The sequence below is a fragment of the Chrysoperla carnea genome, chromosome 2 (genome assembly GCF_905475395.1).
Source record: "Chrysoperla carnea chromosome 2, inChrCarn1.1, whole genome shotgun sequence".
NCBI classification, from domain to species: Eukaryota; Metazoa; Arthropoda; class Insecta; order Neuroptera; family Chrysopidae; genus Chrysoperla; species Chrysoperla carnea.
In genome coordinates, this window is record NC_058338.1 from 82,765,257 (window position 1) to 82,782,092 (window position 16,836).

General features: G+C 27.6%; 1 protein-coding gene across 1 annotated transcript in view; it reads right to left on the reverse strand.

The window, feature by feature from the left end:
* The window catches only part of LOC123291833 (putative inorganic phosphate cotransporter), a 39,809-nt gene extending 26,604 nt beyond the window's left edge, over positions 1–13,205 (reverse strand). Inside the window, exon 1 of the mRNA XM_044872261.1 lies at positions 13,112–13,205. Coding sequence (XP_044728196.1) covers positions 13,112–13,151 — 40 coding nt within the window. The 5' untranslated portion in view covers positions 13,152–13,205. The remainder of the gene's footprint in view (positions 1–13,111) is intronic.
* Between the last annotated feature and the right edge of the window lie 3,631 nt (positions 13,206–16,836).

Below are 16,836 nucleotides of genomic sequence, written 5' to 3' on the forward strand. Positions count from 1 at the left end.
GAATTCGATCTAATTTTTCTAGTTCAATTAAAAAATCACTCTGATTCGTAACTGACAAACATTAGATGGACGCTTTCAATTAGAAAGTTGTTCGTTATAAAAAAGCAACCAATTGTTGTTTGAAACATTTTTTGTAAACTGAATAGTTTAGACAGTAATTAATTGCAAAAATCTATCGTTTTGTGCAGTTCTTCAATCAATTTGAACAAAAATGTTCGTTATAGAAAAACAACTCACTTTTATTGGATTTATTATCAAATTTTTTTCGAAGAGTGCCTAGATTTTGCAGAAATAACTATACGAAATAAAAATTTTGATACGAAAAAACAATTTTGGATAAAACTTGTCAATCCGTTTTTGCCTAAACTGTCCGGTTTGCGAAAAAAAAAAAAAAAAAAACTTTTTTAATCAATAACAACTTTTTATTTTAAAGTTTGCATCTATTGATTACCAGTTATGGAGTGGAATGAGCTTTTCATTGAAACGCTAGACCAAGTTTAATGTCTGCGTAAGATGTGCGCCTACACACCTAATATATTTTGCTTGAAGTATTTTTATCGATAAAACTTAGTTTTCGAGCTTCAAGCATATGCCAACTTAAAAAAGACACTCTGAATATGCACTAAATTTTATAATCGCGTATTCTTGCTTTTTATGGGTAACCAAGTTTTAGTGGGAAAAGGAAGCTTCATTCACTCCGACTTAACTCGGAGTAGTGGATGTCTGTAAAATAACGATCGTCTGTAAAATAACGATCCTAGGTAGAACGATCCAGGTACATTAAGGACATTAAGGAGTATACCGTGGTGCATTATCATGTTGTACCATGGGACATCCTTCATGGACCACGGTTCACGTATTTTTATCGACAGCCGAAAAAAAATACATGGTGTTAGTAAAAGAACACATAAATGTAAATTTTGATTCTAAGTACTACACTTTTTCCTAATTTTGGAATTAGGTAACCTACAAACAATAAAATTCTTTAAAAACTTATCACCGAATTTGCAGAAGGGAAATATTAGCTCTATTACGTATGAAAATCTGGTTTTTTAAAAAACACATACATTTTTTTTTTTTTTTTGTAAAAATAAAGATACAGCTTAATTTGAATATTCTCACGTGTTATTCTCACGTGCTACCTATAGGATTGAAATGTATAAATATTTACATAAAATATTTACAATAATATTATAAGCGAGCGAGGCTGTGAGAAATAAATTAATTGACCAATAGAAACATTTTTAAGGTACAAGAAAACTATGTGATCAATATTAATGGTAGAACCATACGAGCCAAGTATCATTTCTTTTTAAATAAAGATTTTGGCATGACTGCTATTTGTCATCATTTTTGCCGTGAAATCAGTCAGAGTTTTGACTTTTTGGTGTGCAAAAACGAATATTATGTTTTTATACCATGTATATATATGAAATATACATAGTATATTAAGTTTAGTCCCAAAAACGAAAAAAGATATCAAGCTGAAATTCTTACAGCGGACGCAAAAAGTGAGATCGGGCTCGCAAATGAGCAACATAGGTCAATTGGGTCTTGGGTCCGTAGGACCAATCTTGTAAACCTTTAGAGATAGAACAAAAGTTTAAATGTTAAAAAATTTTCTTATCAAAAAATAAACAACATTTTGTTTGAAACATTTTTTTGTAAACATCACTGTTTACTCACGAGGGCACACATTCGATGCAAATTTTATATTATGTATTAATATAGGATTATTAGTCATGTATGTTTGGCATGTATGTATGTGTAAGGTGATAGAGTAATCAACACTGTCTATACATGGTATTTCAACAATTAACTCAGTCAATTGTGTGTGTTCACTTGTTTTATATATAGGTTTTATTATCTGTGCAAGCATGGGCACCGCCAGGATTACTTTCAGGGGAGGGAGGCATCTGCATCTACACTTAGACTTGTCAAAACTATCGACTCTTTACTTTTACTTTCGATGCCGAAAAAATGGTTGCGTCTAGAAAAGTATCTCCTAATATGAGATATTAATATTCATAGGAATGTTCTTCCCATCAAAGTTTTCATTTTTACCCATTATGAAAAAATTCATATCTAACTTAATTTTCCGAGCCTAGAGTTTAAAAAGCGCGGCGTGCTCTTTATATGTGTTTTTGAACTCCGTAACAAAGTCGTCAATACAAATTTTTAAATAATTCTAAAAAATATATGCTTACTTTAGAACATGTGTCACAAAAAATGCCCGTGTTTTTCCATTCTAGCTGTTATAGCTATAACATTATTTGTGAATTACATGTACTATTATAGTAATATCACTTAGAATGGTTTAATTTTTACCTTTATTTTGACATAGAGTATACACTCAATTCAATGTCTAGCTTGAATTGAGTGATTTTTGCGATGGTAATATGTAATTTCAGCAATGAGAGTGATTTCTTAAAGTTTCATTTTCCCTTTTCAAATTTTTGGGAAACTGCTTTTGGGAGCCATACTGTATCAATATTTTATTAAAATTTATGTTATGTTAAATATTTTGTTTTAAGTTAGATATACCTTGTTATGTTTTAATCTTTCAAACTAATTACTTTTACTTTCATTCATGCATTCATTTCATTCATATGTATGTACAGTTAGTTCAATTTAACTTTGTAACTTTCATTTAGTTTAAAAATAAAGAAATGTATTTAATAAAAGGTCCCGACTGAAATCTTATACAGGGTGGGCTGTTTTAATCTATTATGGTCAATAACTCGCTTTGGAGTTAACCAGTTAAAAAAATAACTTAAACAAAAAGTGTAGAGTTTGATAGGAGACATCATGTTCTGTCATCAGATTGAACCTGGTTCTTCGAGTATCTTTAATAGCTTATTTAGACCCTAAACGGTAAGAAATAGGATAACACTTTCAACTATAAAGTTGATTCTCATAAAAAAGCTAACATTTTACGTCTAAACCGTTTTTTTGAAGATCGTCAGATTTCGGAGTAAATTCGACTTAGAAATATATTATTATTGCATTTAATAGAAGACATTCGCCTGAATAAATGACTTAAACCTACAATTATTGATAAAATTTGACCGTATTTTCTTTTCATTAGAGGCAATAGTGACATATTTTTAAGTCGAGTTTCCTTCGAAAGCTAACGTTTTTCGAAACAATGTTTTAAACAAAAATTGTTAGTTTTTTATGAGGGTCAACTTTCTTATATAAAGTGTTATTCTTTCTCTTACTTTTTAGAATCTAAATTGGTAAAACTAAACAACCTGAAGAACTATCCTCCATCAAACTCTACAATTTTAGCTATTTTTTGATTGGTTAACTACAAAACAAGCTATTAGCCATTATAGAATAAAATGGTCCACCTTGTATATAAACACATGAGAATATCGTCTATAATTGCATTGGTTATAACGTCATATCGGCTATAACGACCAACGTATGCAAAATCAGACTTTTTTTTTACATGTATTCATATTTCAGTCATATTTTTTCAGTTAAACAAAATACCATTGTGTACTATTTTATATTTTACAAACTTTATTTTGAGTCTTTACAAAATTTGTATACATTTCTTGATTCCTTCAATGTCGTTATAGCCGATTTTGAAAGTTAATTGAACTTCCTCTTTTTTATATAAATTTAAAATTTTATTGCCATTTTAAGGATATAACATTGGATTTTTTTTTTGCAATTTTATGCAAAAATTTTTCAACCATAATAAAATTAAAAAAAAAAAAATGTTTTTGGCAAATATGACCATGAAATATTAAATTAAAAATCTATAAAAAAAAGCCTTGGGTGCTGCAAATTAAGTGCTTTTTTAAGTTTAATTGAAATGTAATTTTTATTTGATGGAGTTTTAAAATTAAAGAATGTAATTGTAGTTTGTCAGACAGAAATAAGGTTGCTATACTGGCGCACATCCAGTGCTTGTTAATGGAAAAGCTCTAAGGTGCGAAATGTACTTCATCACTTATTGTCCGAGTGTACAGACAATCGGAAATGGGCTAATTACGTGATTTTATAAACATTTATAACAAAATTTTTTTTCAAATCAATATTTTTAAGCGTTTTAAACTTGGGACTAAACTAAGTATACCTTGATATATATTTTATATATAAATTAAGAAAATATGATTAAAGCGAATTGAAAAAAATACATTCGAACCAGGACTCGAACCCGGACTTCTTGGATTCATGTCAAGCGCCCTACCAATTAGGCTATTCGAGTTCTAGACACGAATGCAATTTTTCAACTCAATGCATTTTTTAATTTGTTTATCCACTTATTTATTATTATTACTTTTTGTTGTTGTTTACATTTAATCATGCACACGATATTTACATCATGGTCTATTCGACTATATTTTGATATAATATGTTACATACAGGCGTAAACTAAATATTGACAAATTTCTTGTCTAGTAATCTTAATTAAAGAGAATTGAAAAAAATGACTAGACAAGTTTGTCAATATTTAGTTTACGCCTGTATGTAACATATTATATCTAAATATAGTCGAATGTATAGACCATGATGTAAATATCGTGTGCATGATTAAATGTAAACAACAACAATAAGTAATAAGAAAATATGCTTTTACAGAAATAAGGACTTAAAAGTATACAAATATTTGTAAATGTCATTCAAAAACGCGTGGAACTTGCTTTTTCTATAAATTAAAATTGCGTCTGAGCGTTAAAAGTCAATACATTTTATTAATGATTCTTTTATTTAATGCTTTGATTTGAGCATTTTTTACTAAAACCGTATTAATGATGGCTCTGTTGGGATTTACGATCCCCACATTGAGTTCGAGGTGATGATCGAGACGAGATAACGTTCCTATTTTAAAAAATACAAAAGGTTTGCAAATTTTAAAGAAAAACGCTTTACGGGTCTATCACCAATAGGCGATGCATAGTTTCAAAATGGAAATATCGGATAAATTTTTAGCTGTGATAATAATCAGAACCTCTGGCAAAGACAAATAAATTTTAAATTTTTATATTGATAATTTTAAAATGGTCCATTTCCCGTGATCTGGCCACCACAAATAATCATTTTACGAAAGAAATCTTTTCTGTTTAATTTTGGTGCAAATTTCACTTTAATTATATAACTTTCTGTGTGATAGTATTAAAAAAATTGAATCACACAGTACCAAGAACATAAACATAAAAGTAAATAATCAGTATCTACTTCAGAAAATTTATATTTTAACTTCCTAAATAAAATAAAATAAAATAGTAATATTTTCGAAGGTTAGTTGGTTAGTTATGGTGCGCATAATAAATTAACTATGTTTAATAAAATTTATTTATTAGTAAAAAAAAAAAAAAAAATAAATAAATAAATTTAATAATAAAAATAAAAAAATCCGACTGCGTTAATTTAGGTTTAAGGTTTTTAGGGGAAAACAATTTTGAAGACAAAGTATGACGACAAAAAACTGGTATTTTAATTTTGTAATTTTGATATAACCAATGCTTCTCTCACGTTTTGGAAATCGTTCCATATTACGCTCCAAATTCTTTACAGTTTTAAAGATTCTTGAAGAATCTCTCAAAAAAAAATCTAAAGAAAACTATTGATATCTAAAAGTTAAAGAAGAATATTTGGAATTTCTGGACAAGGACTCTGATATTGCAACGGTTTTATGCTTCCCAGGTATTACCTACATGCTTTATTCGAGTTTGCCTCCGTTAATATCCTTTCTTGATTGGATACAGCTTACAGATAAAGTTGGAAGCTGTGCTCCTAAAACTATTGATACCAAAAACTTAAAGAAAAACTATTGATACCTAATAGAATATTTCGAAATTCTGCTCAAGGATTCTGATTTTGCAACGGTTTTATGCTTCTTAGCTAATACCTAAGTGCTTTATTTGAGTTTGCCTCCTTTAATGTCCTTTCTTGATTGGATAAAGCTTACAGATGAAGTTGGAAACTGTGCCCCTATTAAAGAAAGCCTTTGTTCAACCAGAAGGCTTTATTATCATTGTGTTGAGTACATAAAATAGAAATATGGTGGAAACTCTGTGAAAAATTTATAAAAGTGTTGGAAAATTAATTTTAAGTTTTGAAACACATGTTTTACTATCTATAGTGGAGGGAAGAGATCGCAGTGCTGTCATCACATAAAATTTTTAATAAATCATGCATTTTATTTAAAATATGACTAATTTTCAATTGTTTACATGTAAATGGTATAATAAATGTCAAATTAAAATTATTGAAAAATAACAATAAATTAAGCTGGTTGCATAAGAATTTGTGAAAATAAGAGACGAAATTACAAAAATAATATTTTTTTATTTAAATGAACATAATTAAGTACTAATTTAAATTTGTTAGAAAATATTGTTATTTTTTCAATGTAAAACATATATACAATCCATAGACTTATATGCCCATCCACACTACTATATTCATAAAGTAGTGTGCCGTTACTATTGTAATTTCCTTGAAATAAAACTTATGCACGGAGGCAATACGTAGTATTCGTAAGCATACTCAGAAAATAAGGAAACAACAATAGCCACAATGAATTCGGAAATTAAATTCTTTAATAAATATAAGCATCAATTTTCCCTTACTGCGGCTCTTAGATCATAAATTATAATTAATTATTAATAGCTGTATAAGTTGTAACATCCTAGTGACAAACAAATATGTTAAAATGAAATATGCAGAAAAAATTTCCGCAATTTTAATTTCTGATTATAATACACGTGACATAAACACAAACTAATATGTTTGATAAGCCAACAACAACAACACCAGATAAGGGTGATACTGGGAGGGTTCCATTACTTAAGTTAAGTTAAGAGGTCTGGAAAATATCTAATTTCCCCACAACCTTAAAATTTTTAATTATGAAAAAAAATTATAGAAAATCTACTCTTCGATTAGTTATTCGTTGAAAATAATGTGCGTCTTAATTGAAAATTATGTGTTCTGAGTCTAATTATTATCTGTTTGAATATCCGATTCGAAATAGGCCATAGTCCTTCAGATGTATTCCAACTCCAAGGGAATTTTCACTGTATTAGAGAAAACCGCGTTTTTTAGATTTTTCTCTATTATAAATAGTGTGTAATTTTGATATTTATATCTAGAGAAAACTATTCTGTACAGAGAGGAGTGAAAATTTAAAAAATTTTTATATCTGGGTTCCCATCATCGTTACCGATAGACGGGCCACATTTGGATATGAGAGTCCCTATGCCTTTAGGGAGTCTACTCTATACCAGAGGTTCTCAAACTTGTTTCGTATACCGTCCACTTCGTGAATCAAATATGTTTCTGCGTCCATTATATATCATTTTTCGCGATATTTTATGTTTTAAGCTATGTGTATCTATCTGTCTGTCTGCCTGTGATATCGCAGCGCCTAAACGAATGAACCAATTTTGATTTTTTTCGTTTCGTTTGAAAGGTAATATAATGCAGTGTTCTTAGTTACGTTTTAAGTGTCAGTTAAAGGTTCCGTGCCCGAAATAACTTAAAAATAGGTCATGATCTTCAAAGTCGGTTCAGTTTGGAGGAGCTCTAAGAAAAAAAGTAATTTAATAGAGAGGGTTCTTAGGTTCCGTACCCGAAAAATTTGTCAGGAGCTTTTTAAATTTTGTAAATTTCTCTTGTAATGTGTGAAAATATATTAATATTAAATTAAAAATTAGCCTTACCGTCTACTTAGATAAAAACTTCTATAAACGATAGCTTTCTTGACAAAATAAAATGATACAGTTAGGGGTTTTGAGATAAAAAGAAGTTCTGTAACGTTATGGACTGGTGATCATTTATAACCTTCTTTCTAATTATATAAATCAATTGTTTATTTATAAGAAAAATTAATTAAAATTAATTTTTTTTAATGTACTCAATGTTTATGGATTATTACTAATTTGATGTTATATAAATACATGGTAATTAAAATTTACGTATTTCATATTCAGTATAAATTTTTTCTTAACCAACTTAAAAATAATTGTAAGTATTAAACAGGATTAATTGCTTATAAAGAAATTTTTTTCAATTATATTATTGTAAAACTTCTTAAGCTACGATCAGACACGATGGCGAACATCAAACCTCAACGAAAAATAGTCAAGCCAGTGGCGTAGGATATTCTTTGCTTTTCTACTTCTAAAGCTACGGTCAGACACGATTGCCACCAGTAAGGTATTTAAATTTTGTCATCCGTCGCTAACCTACCGTCCCTCCTTAACAATAAGTGCCCTTTACGAGCGCTCTTTGTCTTTTTTACCTACGAGAATTTTAAAACTATTTGTTTATCTTCGAAAATTCATTGCCCCTAAAATCTGCCGCAAAATGCTCCAGTCTACTCAGCCTAACACATATATTATAGTTATATAGTACGAAGCTAGAAAACTAGTCGTTTAAAAGTTATGTGGCCTTGAGAGTTTTTGATCAGAACGATCCGAATAACATTTTGGGGGCGGTTTGAAAAAATTTCACAGAAAGCGATTTTCCTCGTCATATAGGCACTAGAAATATTATATATGTGTAGCTTTGATCGCCCGAGGCTCGAAAACTATTCGTTAAAAAGTTTTGTGGACATGCGAGTTTTTAAGCAAATCGATCTAAAGAATATTTTGGGGGTGGTTTGAAAAAATTTCACAGAAAGACATTTTCCTATCTAATATTGTGGGGTCTTTTATGTTTTACTTGTGAAAATATCACGTTTGCCTTCTTTAAAACGGTAGGTAAACTTTGACTCACAATAATTTCTGATGACATGAAATATATTTTTCAGAATATTTTAAACTGACTAAACTGAAGGCTTTTTTACCGGAAAAAGAAATAAAAAAGCCAAACAGTTAAGTAATAATGTCGGTATTTATATTTTTTTTTTTAAATTAAGCTCCCTGTTATTTTTAGAAACCGGTTAAAAATATTCATTATTAATATTCAAATTACAGACAGTTTTGTTTTTAAATAAAAATTCACAAAATTTATGATATTAATTCATGCATTCCAAGGGCAAAAACGTGATAATATTTTGTTAAAAAAAAAAAAAGAAAAATTTGTTATAAAAACAAACCATTGAGTAAAAAATTGATTTTATTGCTATTGTGAAGAAATTTAAAATAAATAACTTTATTCGAACATTGTAATTATTTTGTATCGTAATAACACCGTTCCATTTACCTATTTAATAAACACTTTTTGTTATCAATATTGTTGCTTATTATCAAAAATAATTTGTTCGTAGATAAATTGCGCGTATTCTGAAGAGAATATAATTTTGATTGAATAAGTCAAGTGCTCTTTTTCCTTAAAGAATATTTCCTGTTTTTAATATTATCCTCTCGGCTGCAGTCCAGGGCCCAACGGGTACGAAAGGCCCCCTAGTCTCCAAGACAAAAAAATGAGCACGTAGATGACTATAATTTTAAAGATTATTTTAATGTTAACAATCACTAGCTGTATAGCGAAGCTATACTTCTTTCTCTAAGACATCTCCTTCTCTAAGACATCGTGTATAGAAAACAGTTATAGGACAAAAATGTCGAACTATCGACTAATCATTTATCAGTTATTTTCATAAATTGCGATTTAAGAAAGAAGTTACAACGAGATGAGTAAATAAAGGAATTTGCAACACAAAAATACAGAAAGGTTGCATTATGATTTAGTACTTTATTGTAAGGATTTATATTCCTTAAATATTTGACTTCTCAGTTGAATTGATAATAATGAGAACATTGAAATTTAAACTATACTGGTTTCATTTTGAAAGAAATGAATTTATTTTTTTTCTATTATTTTTTTATATTTTATAACATATCTATTCAACTAAGAAAATATTTTAGTTTGTCTTATGTAATTTACAGATTTATTTTTTTATGTACTTCATCTAAGTACCACTTGTGTTCCAAATCCTTAACCGAATCACACTATCAGTGATACTCTGGAGGCATCTGATATTTTAGTATCAGATGCCGGCTATCCTACCTATGGTTTTCTATGGTTTTCCATTAGGTTTGCACAAGGTTAATGCCGGGATAGTTCCTAACAAAGTCAGCCATAGCTGCATACATTCCCCTTCCTTTCTTTTTCCCTATCCCTTTTAATGACATCTTCTGTACAATATTGTATTGCTTAAAAAAAGAATGAATAAATTGAATTTGAATTTGAATTTACATCAAAATGATTGTACCTACATCACTATAGAAAACAATTTTTTGGCAAAATGGCAATTAGTTGAGTAATAAGGCATGTAATTATAGTTGAAAAGTACCTGTGGCCAACTAAGCATGCAACTGAACAATATTTTTACTAGCGGTATTTTTTTTGTAGGAAATTCTTCCTTAAGTCTATTTTCTATTGTCTACGTTAATGACGGTACCGAAAATTTAAGTATACGAATAAAATTTTTTTGTGACTAGAATCTGTTACAAACATATGCAGTTCCATTTGAAAAAACAAAATTGATCTCTGTTTAACCTTGAAGATGTGTCCGTACCTATAAAATAGCTAAATACTGTATTTTCATTCCTCCTAAAAATAATCCGACAAGTGTTTTTGCGTTTTATGAAGTACCAATCGAAATATAAAGGAGAAATTATTTTTTTAAATTACTCTGTTTTTATCACGATGTAAGATCAGAAAAAGACGTAATCGATAATTTCAAATTATTATTAGATACATAATTTAATTCAAATGCGTTTACCAAACAATTATTGTCAATAAAAACAAACGGAAAATATTAAAATCAAATCAAAGCCTAAATAACAAAAATTTTGCAAAATTGATTAGAAAATATTTCCTCTATGTATTAGTTAAAATAGAAGAAATATTTTCCAGTTTTTGAATTTTATATTTCGTATAATTATGAATACCAGAAATTAATTATTTAAAAATATTAAATACAATTATCAAGACATAAATAAATTCATAAAAGATAATATCATAATCAAAATAGTACTTAATAGACCATTTTCATTAAAAAATACACTTTTGTTTCGAACTAAATAATTGATAGCAAAAACGGTCTGTTGATAACTAATCTAATAAAATCCTAGATAATGTCAACTTATTACTTATTACTTCCAGTTCGAAAAAACTATTATTTCCGTAGTAATAGTCCGAAGAGTTTTAATTGAAATGAAGAGGACTTTTCATACATTTTAGCATTAAATACGAAAAGTAAAGATGCTCATACAATCATGATAACATTCATTTAATTGCTATTAGCATGAATTTAAAAGTTTATAAAATATCAAGCCATAAAATGGAAGCTTATCTATGTCAGTTTTTATTTCCACATGCTTTAGTTATACAATTAAATATCAATAACAATTTTTTTTAATAAGTAGTAAATATTGGAAGTTGCAACTAAAATTATTTAATTAAAGAATACAAATAATATTTATGAATTGAAGGAAAATCAAATTCCTCGTTTTTTTTGGGGTAATTTTATAATTAATTAATAAAAAACGGATTGTCCATTCATTTTACATTTATAATTATTAATTTATTTATTAACCGACTTCAAAGGAAAAAGGAGGAGGTTATCAATTCGGCTGTATTTTTTTTATGTGTGTTACCTCAGAACTTTCGACTGGGTGAACCGATTTTGATGACTCTTTATCTATTTGAAAACTGGTGCTCCCCGTGTGGTCTCCATAAAAGGTCTGGTCTCCATGAGAAATCCATAAAAGTCTTAAATTTGCATTAAGTATGCACGACAAGAGGGCGAATAACTTAATATCACACCAACCGATTTCGATTATTCTTTTTTTAGTGACAAATTAGTGACATGTTAGTGTACTTCAGACTCCCAAAATAAAAAAACTTTTAACAAAAAGAAAACCGACTTCAAAAACTTTTCCAAAACAAATTAATATGCACTAAAAAGTAAAAAAAAATAAGAATACGTTAATAAATACTGTAGTTAAAATTATTGTTATTTTTGGAGTCGGTGTCAGCTAAGCTAATGTAGCAAACTCTTCTGTCAGAGTTGTTTCCTTGGCTGACACCGACTCCAAAAATAACAATAATTTTAACTACAGTAAATTAACGTTATTTTTTACTTTTTAGTGCATATTAATTTGTTTTGGAAACGTTTTTCTTTTGAAGTTGGTTTTATTTTTGTTAAAAGTTTTATTTATTTTATGTGTTGAATTTTATTATTAAATAATTTAAACCATTCAACAACAGAAATCTATAAAAAAACGGATTGTTCATTCATCTTTTTAAATTTATTAAATTTATTTTATGTGATAATTTATTCAATTTATGCTAAACTTTGTCATAAATTATCTGCGGGTTTGGATGAGATGAAAACTTTAAATAGAATTTAACTATTTTTGACAATTTCCTATTTCAATGTTTTATTTTTGGGATTGTTTGAATCTTTAGTTGGCGGATTAGTTCAGTTGGTTAAGCCATAACTAATTCCGTCCACGGTATGCATAGGGTAGCGGGCTCGATTCCCGCCGTCGCAACAAAATTTAATTAAGAGTTGTGAAGGGCTCGTGTAGTGCATGATATATGCATAAAGGAGGTGCACTCAGCCTCTGAAATTGAGGAGCTGATAAATGAAATTATCTGCGGGAAGGTGGTCAAACACATATATGGTATCACAATGGGCTCTACAGCCTTATTGTGCTCTTCGTGGGCAGACAATATAACCTAATCTAACCTAACCTAACCTAGTTGGCGGAAAATTAATTTGTAATATTCAAATTTTTGAGATTTTTCCTTAAAATTATTTGTGCTTATAGAGATAGTGTACAGATGTATATCGAATGTAATTTTCCTAAAAATTAACAAAAAATCTACTTAATTCTAAATAAATTTCATAATTTAAAATAACAGAAAATTTTTGCTATAAAAAATGACCAAAATTCATCAAAATATCCGTTTTACAACAATAAACTATTAAAATAAGAATTTCTATTGTTTGCCACAAGCTGCGAAAACTACGTGCGATCTCGATACGAGCAACAAACCTTCATCTAGGACAAAAAAATTAGAAATATTTTCTATGAAGAAGGAATTTTGTTTGTTATAAAAATTTTTCTAAGAATGGATTAACTTTTGCTTTATTTATAAAAATAAACAAACATTATTGAGATAAACTAACCTGTTTTTTTAGAAGTATTTTCTGTAGTTGATATATCCATGATTCAAACCAATAATAAATCACTTTAAACAAGAGTTTAGAAAAATAAAAGTTTATAAAAATTAAATAAATTTATTTAAAAAAAAATCACTTTAATTTAAAAGAAATCACAATGAAAATTTATTAACATTTCAATTATAAAAATTAAATCTATATGCTTAAAAGTTTTGATATCATTTTTTTTGATTTATTAAATATAAAAAGATAAAAAGTTTTTTAATTGAGAGCGATATTTTTTTTTCAGTTTATGATAATAAAAATTAGTTAATATTTTTTGTTGTTTTATTATACCAATTTTTTGTTTGTTGTATTGAATTTGGTGTTAGTTTTAAAACAATAAATATAATTTCATGAAGCATACATACAATATGTAAGTATATATAAGATAATATGGCAATGAATTATTATGAACGACTGGACATTATGCATGTTTTAAAATTCACTTTATATATAAATTTCAAGTTCATAGCTTAGATTAAATTGTTATTACATATATATGTGAATAAAATTTTTATGTATGGGGTGTCTTTAAATAGTTTATTCAATAAATTGGATTGTTTAATGAGAAAAGCACACTTTACTTCTAAGTAACTTTGATAAAATCAGAAATCAAGTTAGATGGAATGTGTTGAAGTTAATGCTTTCACCGGAAGCCAACACTGTAAGAAGAAGCCGATGCTTCAGGGTATTTACATAGATATAATGGCATGTATATTTATTCCATTTTAAGGTTGTACGAGTGTCAGGGCAATTTTAGATAAAAGGATTGATTTTTTTTATAAGTTGGATTAAGTCTAAATCAATTCTGAAAATTTTAGGAAGGATTGCTCGATTATTTAAATAAATAAATAACTTCATCTTATAAAAAATCGGTAGATGTTTTTATAGATTTTTCCAAATCTGGTCGGTGGAAATTTAAAAAAAATATTAAAATTAAAGTTAAAACCTCAATAAATTATTGAAAACAAAAAAAGTCCGTTGTGCCCAACTAATTAAGGATGTATAAGCACGGTAGTCGGCACACTAATTAAAAAAATATTTTTTTTTTTCAATTTTGATTATATTATAATTGGATAATATACATAAAGTAAGAATACAATTTTTGGATACCTGAACTAATTTTCAAAATATCGAAAATAGCCGATTTTGTTTAATTATTTAGCTTTCGATATTTCGAAAACCAAGGCAGATATCGAAAAACTATACTCTTATTTTCTTCTACATTCATGAAGTTATAACAAAATTTATTATCAAAGTTTAACATAATTTCAATCACAAATCTAAACTTACCTTGGCGCTTGTACTACCTTAATTCCTTTCTTGGAATCATTTGCAACAAGTCAATAAAGATGGATTCTGGAACAAGTCCAAAATTCGTGTAGGTGTAAACCAAAGGTGGTTTAATAGCCATACCGTTGCTTTTGAGAGAGAAGTACGTAGTTCGAGAAATTTTTAACTACAACATATCAACAGATTTATTAACACACATGTATTATTTATAACTAATTACGTTTCACTTTTGTTTCGAAGAAATTATTGATAACAAAGGTCTGTTGATAAATAATGTGATACAATCCTAGATACTGCCAACTTACTACAATTATTCCTGCCAGTTCGAAATAGTTTGTTATACTTCTAGGGAGCAAAAGTAAACGAATGTCTTAGTTCTCAGGTTCGGGCATCACCTCGGGTGACAAAAATGAGTTTTTTTTTATGTAACGGCAACTTCGTTAAACCCAGTACGACAAAAGTGGACACTTTCAGTGATTGAAATGAAGAGAACTTTTTATGCATTATTGCGTTAAAAAAGTAAAGTAAAGATATTCACAGATGGCATTCATTTAATTCTATTTTCCAATATTTCTTAAAATTTAACGAAATGTTTAAATGGAGCATTTATAAATTTAAAAGTTTATAAATTATCAATCCATTCAATCGGAATTTATGACAGTTTTTAATTCCACCTGTTTAATTTTTACAATTAAAAATTTTATATATAATTAATAGATCATTATTTTTTTAATACCGAAGCAGTAAATATTTAAATTGCAATTAAAATTAATTAATTAATGAATTAAATTAATATTTATGAATTAAAGGATAATTAAAATCTAAAATTTTACACTATTCATAATATTTTATCAAGTAATTTAATGAGTGAAAATTTAGCAAGCTAAAAATTGATATTTTTTCTTTTGTATACTTATTTATAGACTTGTATTATTTAAAACTTCGCTTGTAAATTTTTAGAGAGTATTCTAAATACATTTAACAATAAAAATGATTCAAAGGTGTGGTGGGCGCTTACCTTTTTTATTAACAAGATATATTTCTGCAAATTTAAGGTATTAATTTTAGAAGTCAAATACTTGTTTAATTATTTAAATAATTTAATTTTATAGATACTTTTAGTTTTTACTGGATGAAATAATTGTAGTAATAGTTTAAAAAAAGACATAATTCTGATTTAGTAGTCAACTCAATATGCGAGTACATTACGTTTGGTTTGATTAAGATATTTATTATGACATAACATAAAAATTACATTGTACTTACTTTAAATTATCTCGGTTTTCTTTAACTTCTGATAACTTTAACAACTGAATTCTCTTAAATGATAAAACATGAAATGTTGACAAAAAATACAAATTGACAGTTATAAAAATATTTTTGAATTTTCTCAAAATTCATAGCAACCTAAGTTGATTGAAAAAGTTTTAGTTTCCTAGGTAATCTAGATGTCGGTTTTTGGTGTCTGTTGCAATTTTTTTGGTTTTAACTCCAATCAGCAGACAAATATCAATTATCAGAATGAATTCATTATTGTATGTTTTTTATAGACACACTATAGATAAAGAAGTTTTCTTAACATTTAAAAAAAAGTGTATAAATCCATATGTATAATGATATTTAATTATTTATTTTTAATATTTATTATTATTATTATTATTTTCTTTAAATATTATTACATAAGATTAATATAATTTTATTGTTTATGTAAACAAAATAGATATACATATACAAAAAATACATATATTTGGTATATAACATTTGTAGACTTTTATGTTCACTGAACTTTACTGATTGTACAGGGATATTTAGTGTTGTTGGATTAGTTATTATATATGGGGAATATCTAAGGAAAAATTGGGTTAGATAAATTTTTCAAATTGTGTAGTTTTATGATAGGAGTTTTATTATATTTCTCAATGGATATATCCTCAACACTATGTATTTTTGGAAAGTTTTAATATTAAACAAATGTCGATAAAACGTGTGAACCATTGTACATGATGTACGATGCATAGTAAAACATCATAATGTACCTTGGTCTACATCCTAATGTACCTAGAATAATTTTCATCGACTGAACTTGTATTAAGTCTCTTTAACATATAAGCGGTACAATTCTCTCCAGGGATCAGCAGGTATAGTATGTGATTGGTAATTAAAACCTTACGAGCTTCTCAGGCACCTTCTGCTCCAACGTCAAGTAATAGCTTGCACTGATATTTTTAATAAGTTTGGATAATTGAGACTTCATCTCCCATTTTTATTCTTCACTTATCTGTACAAAGCAATCATAAAAAAACATGAATGTAATTAATGCCACGTATTAATATTATTTTATGTTGTTAAATTCAAGGATCGCTATTTTAAGTATTTGAAACTTTACTCTTCAAAAA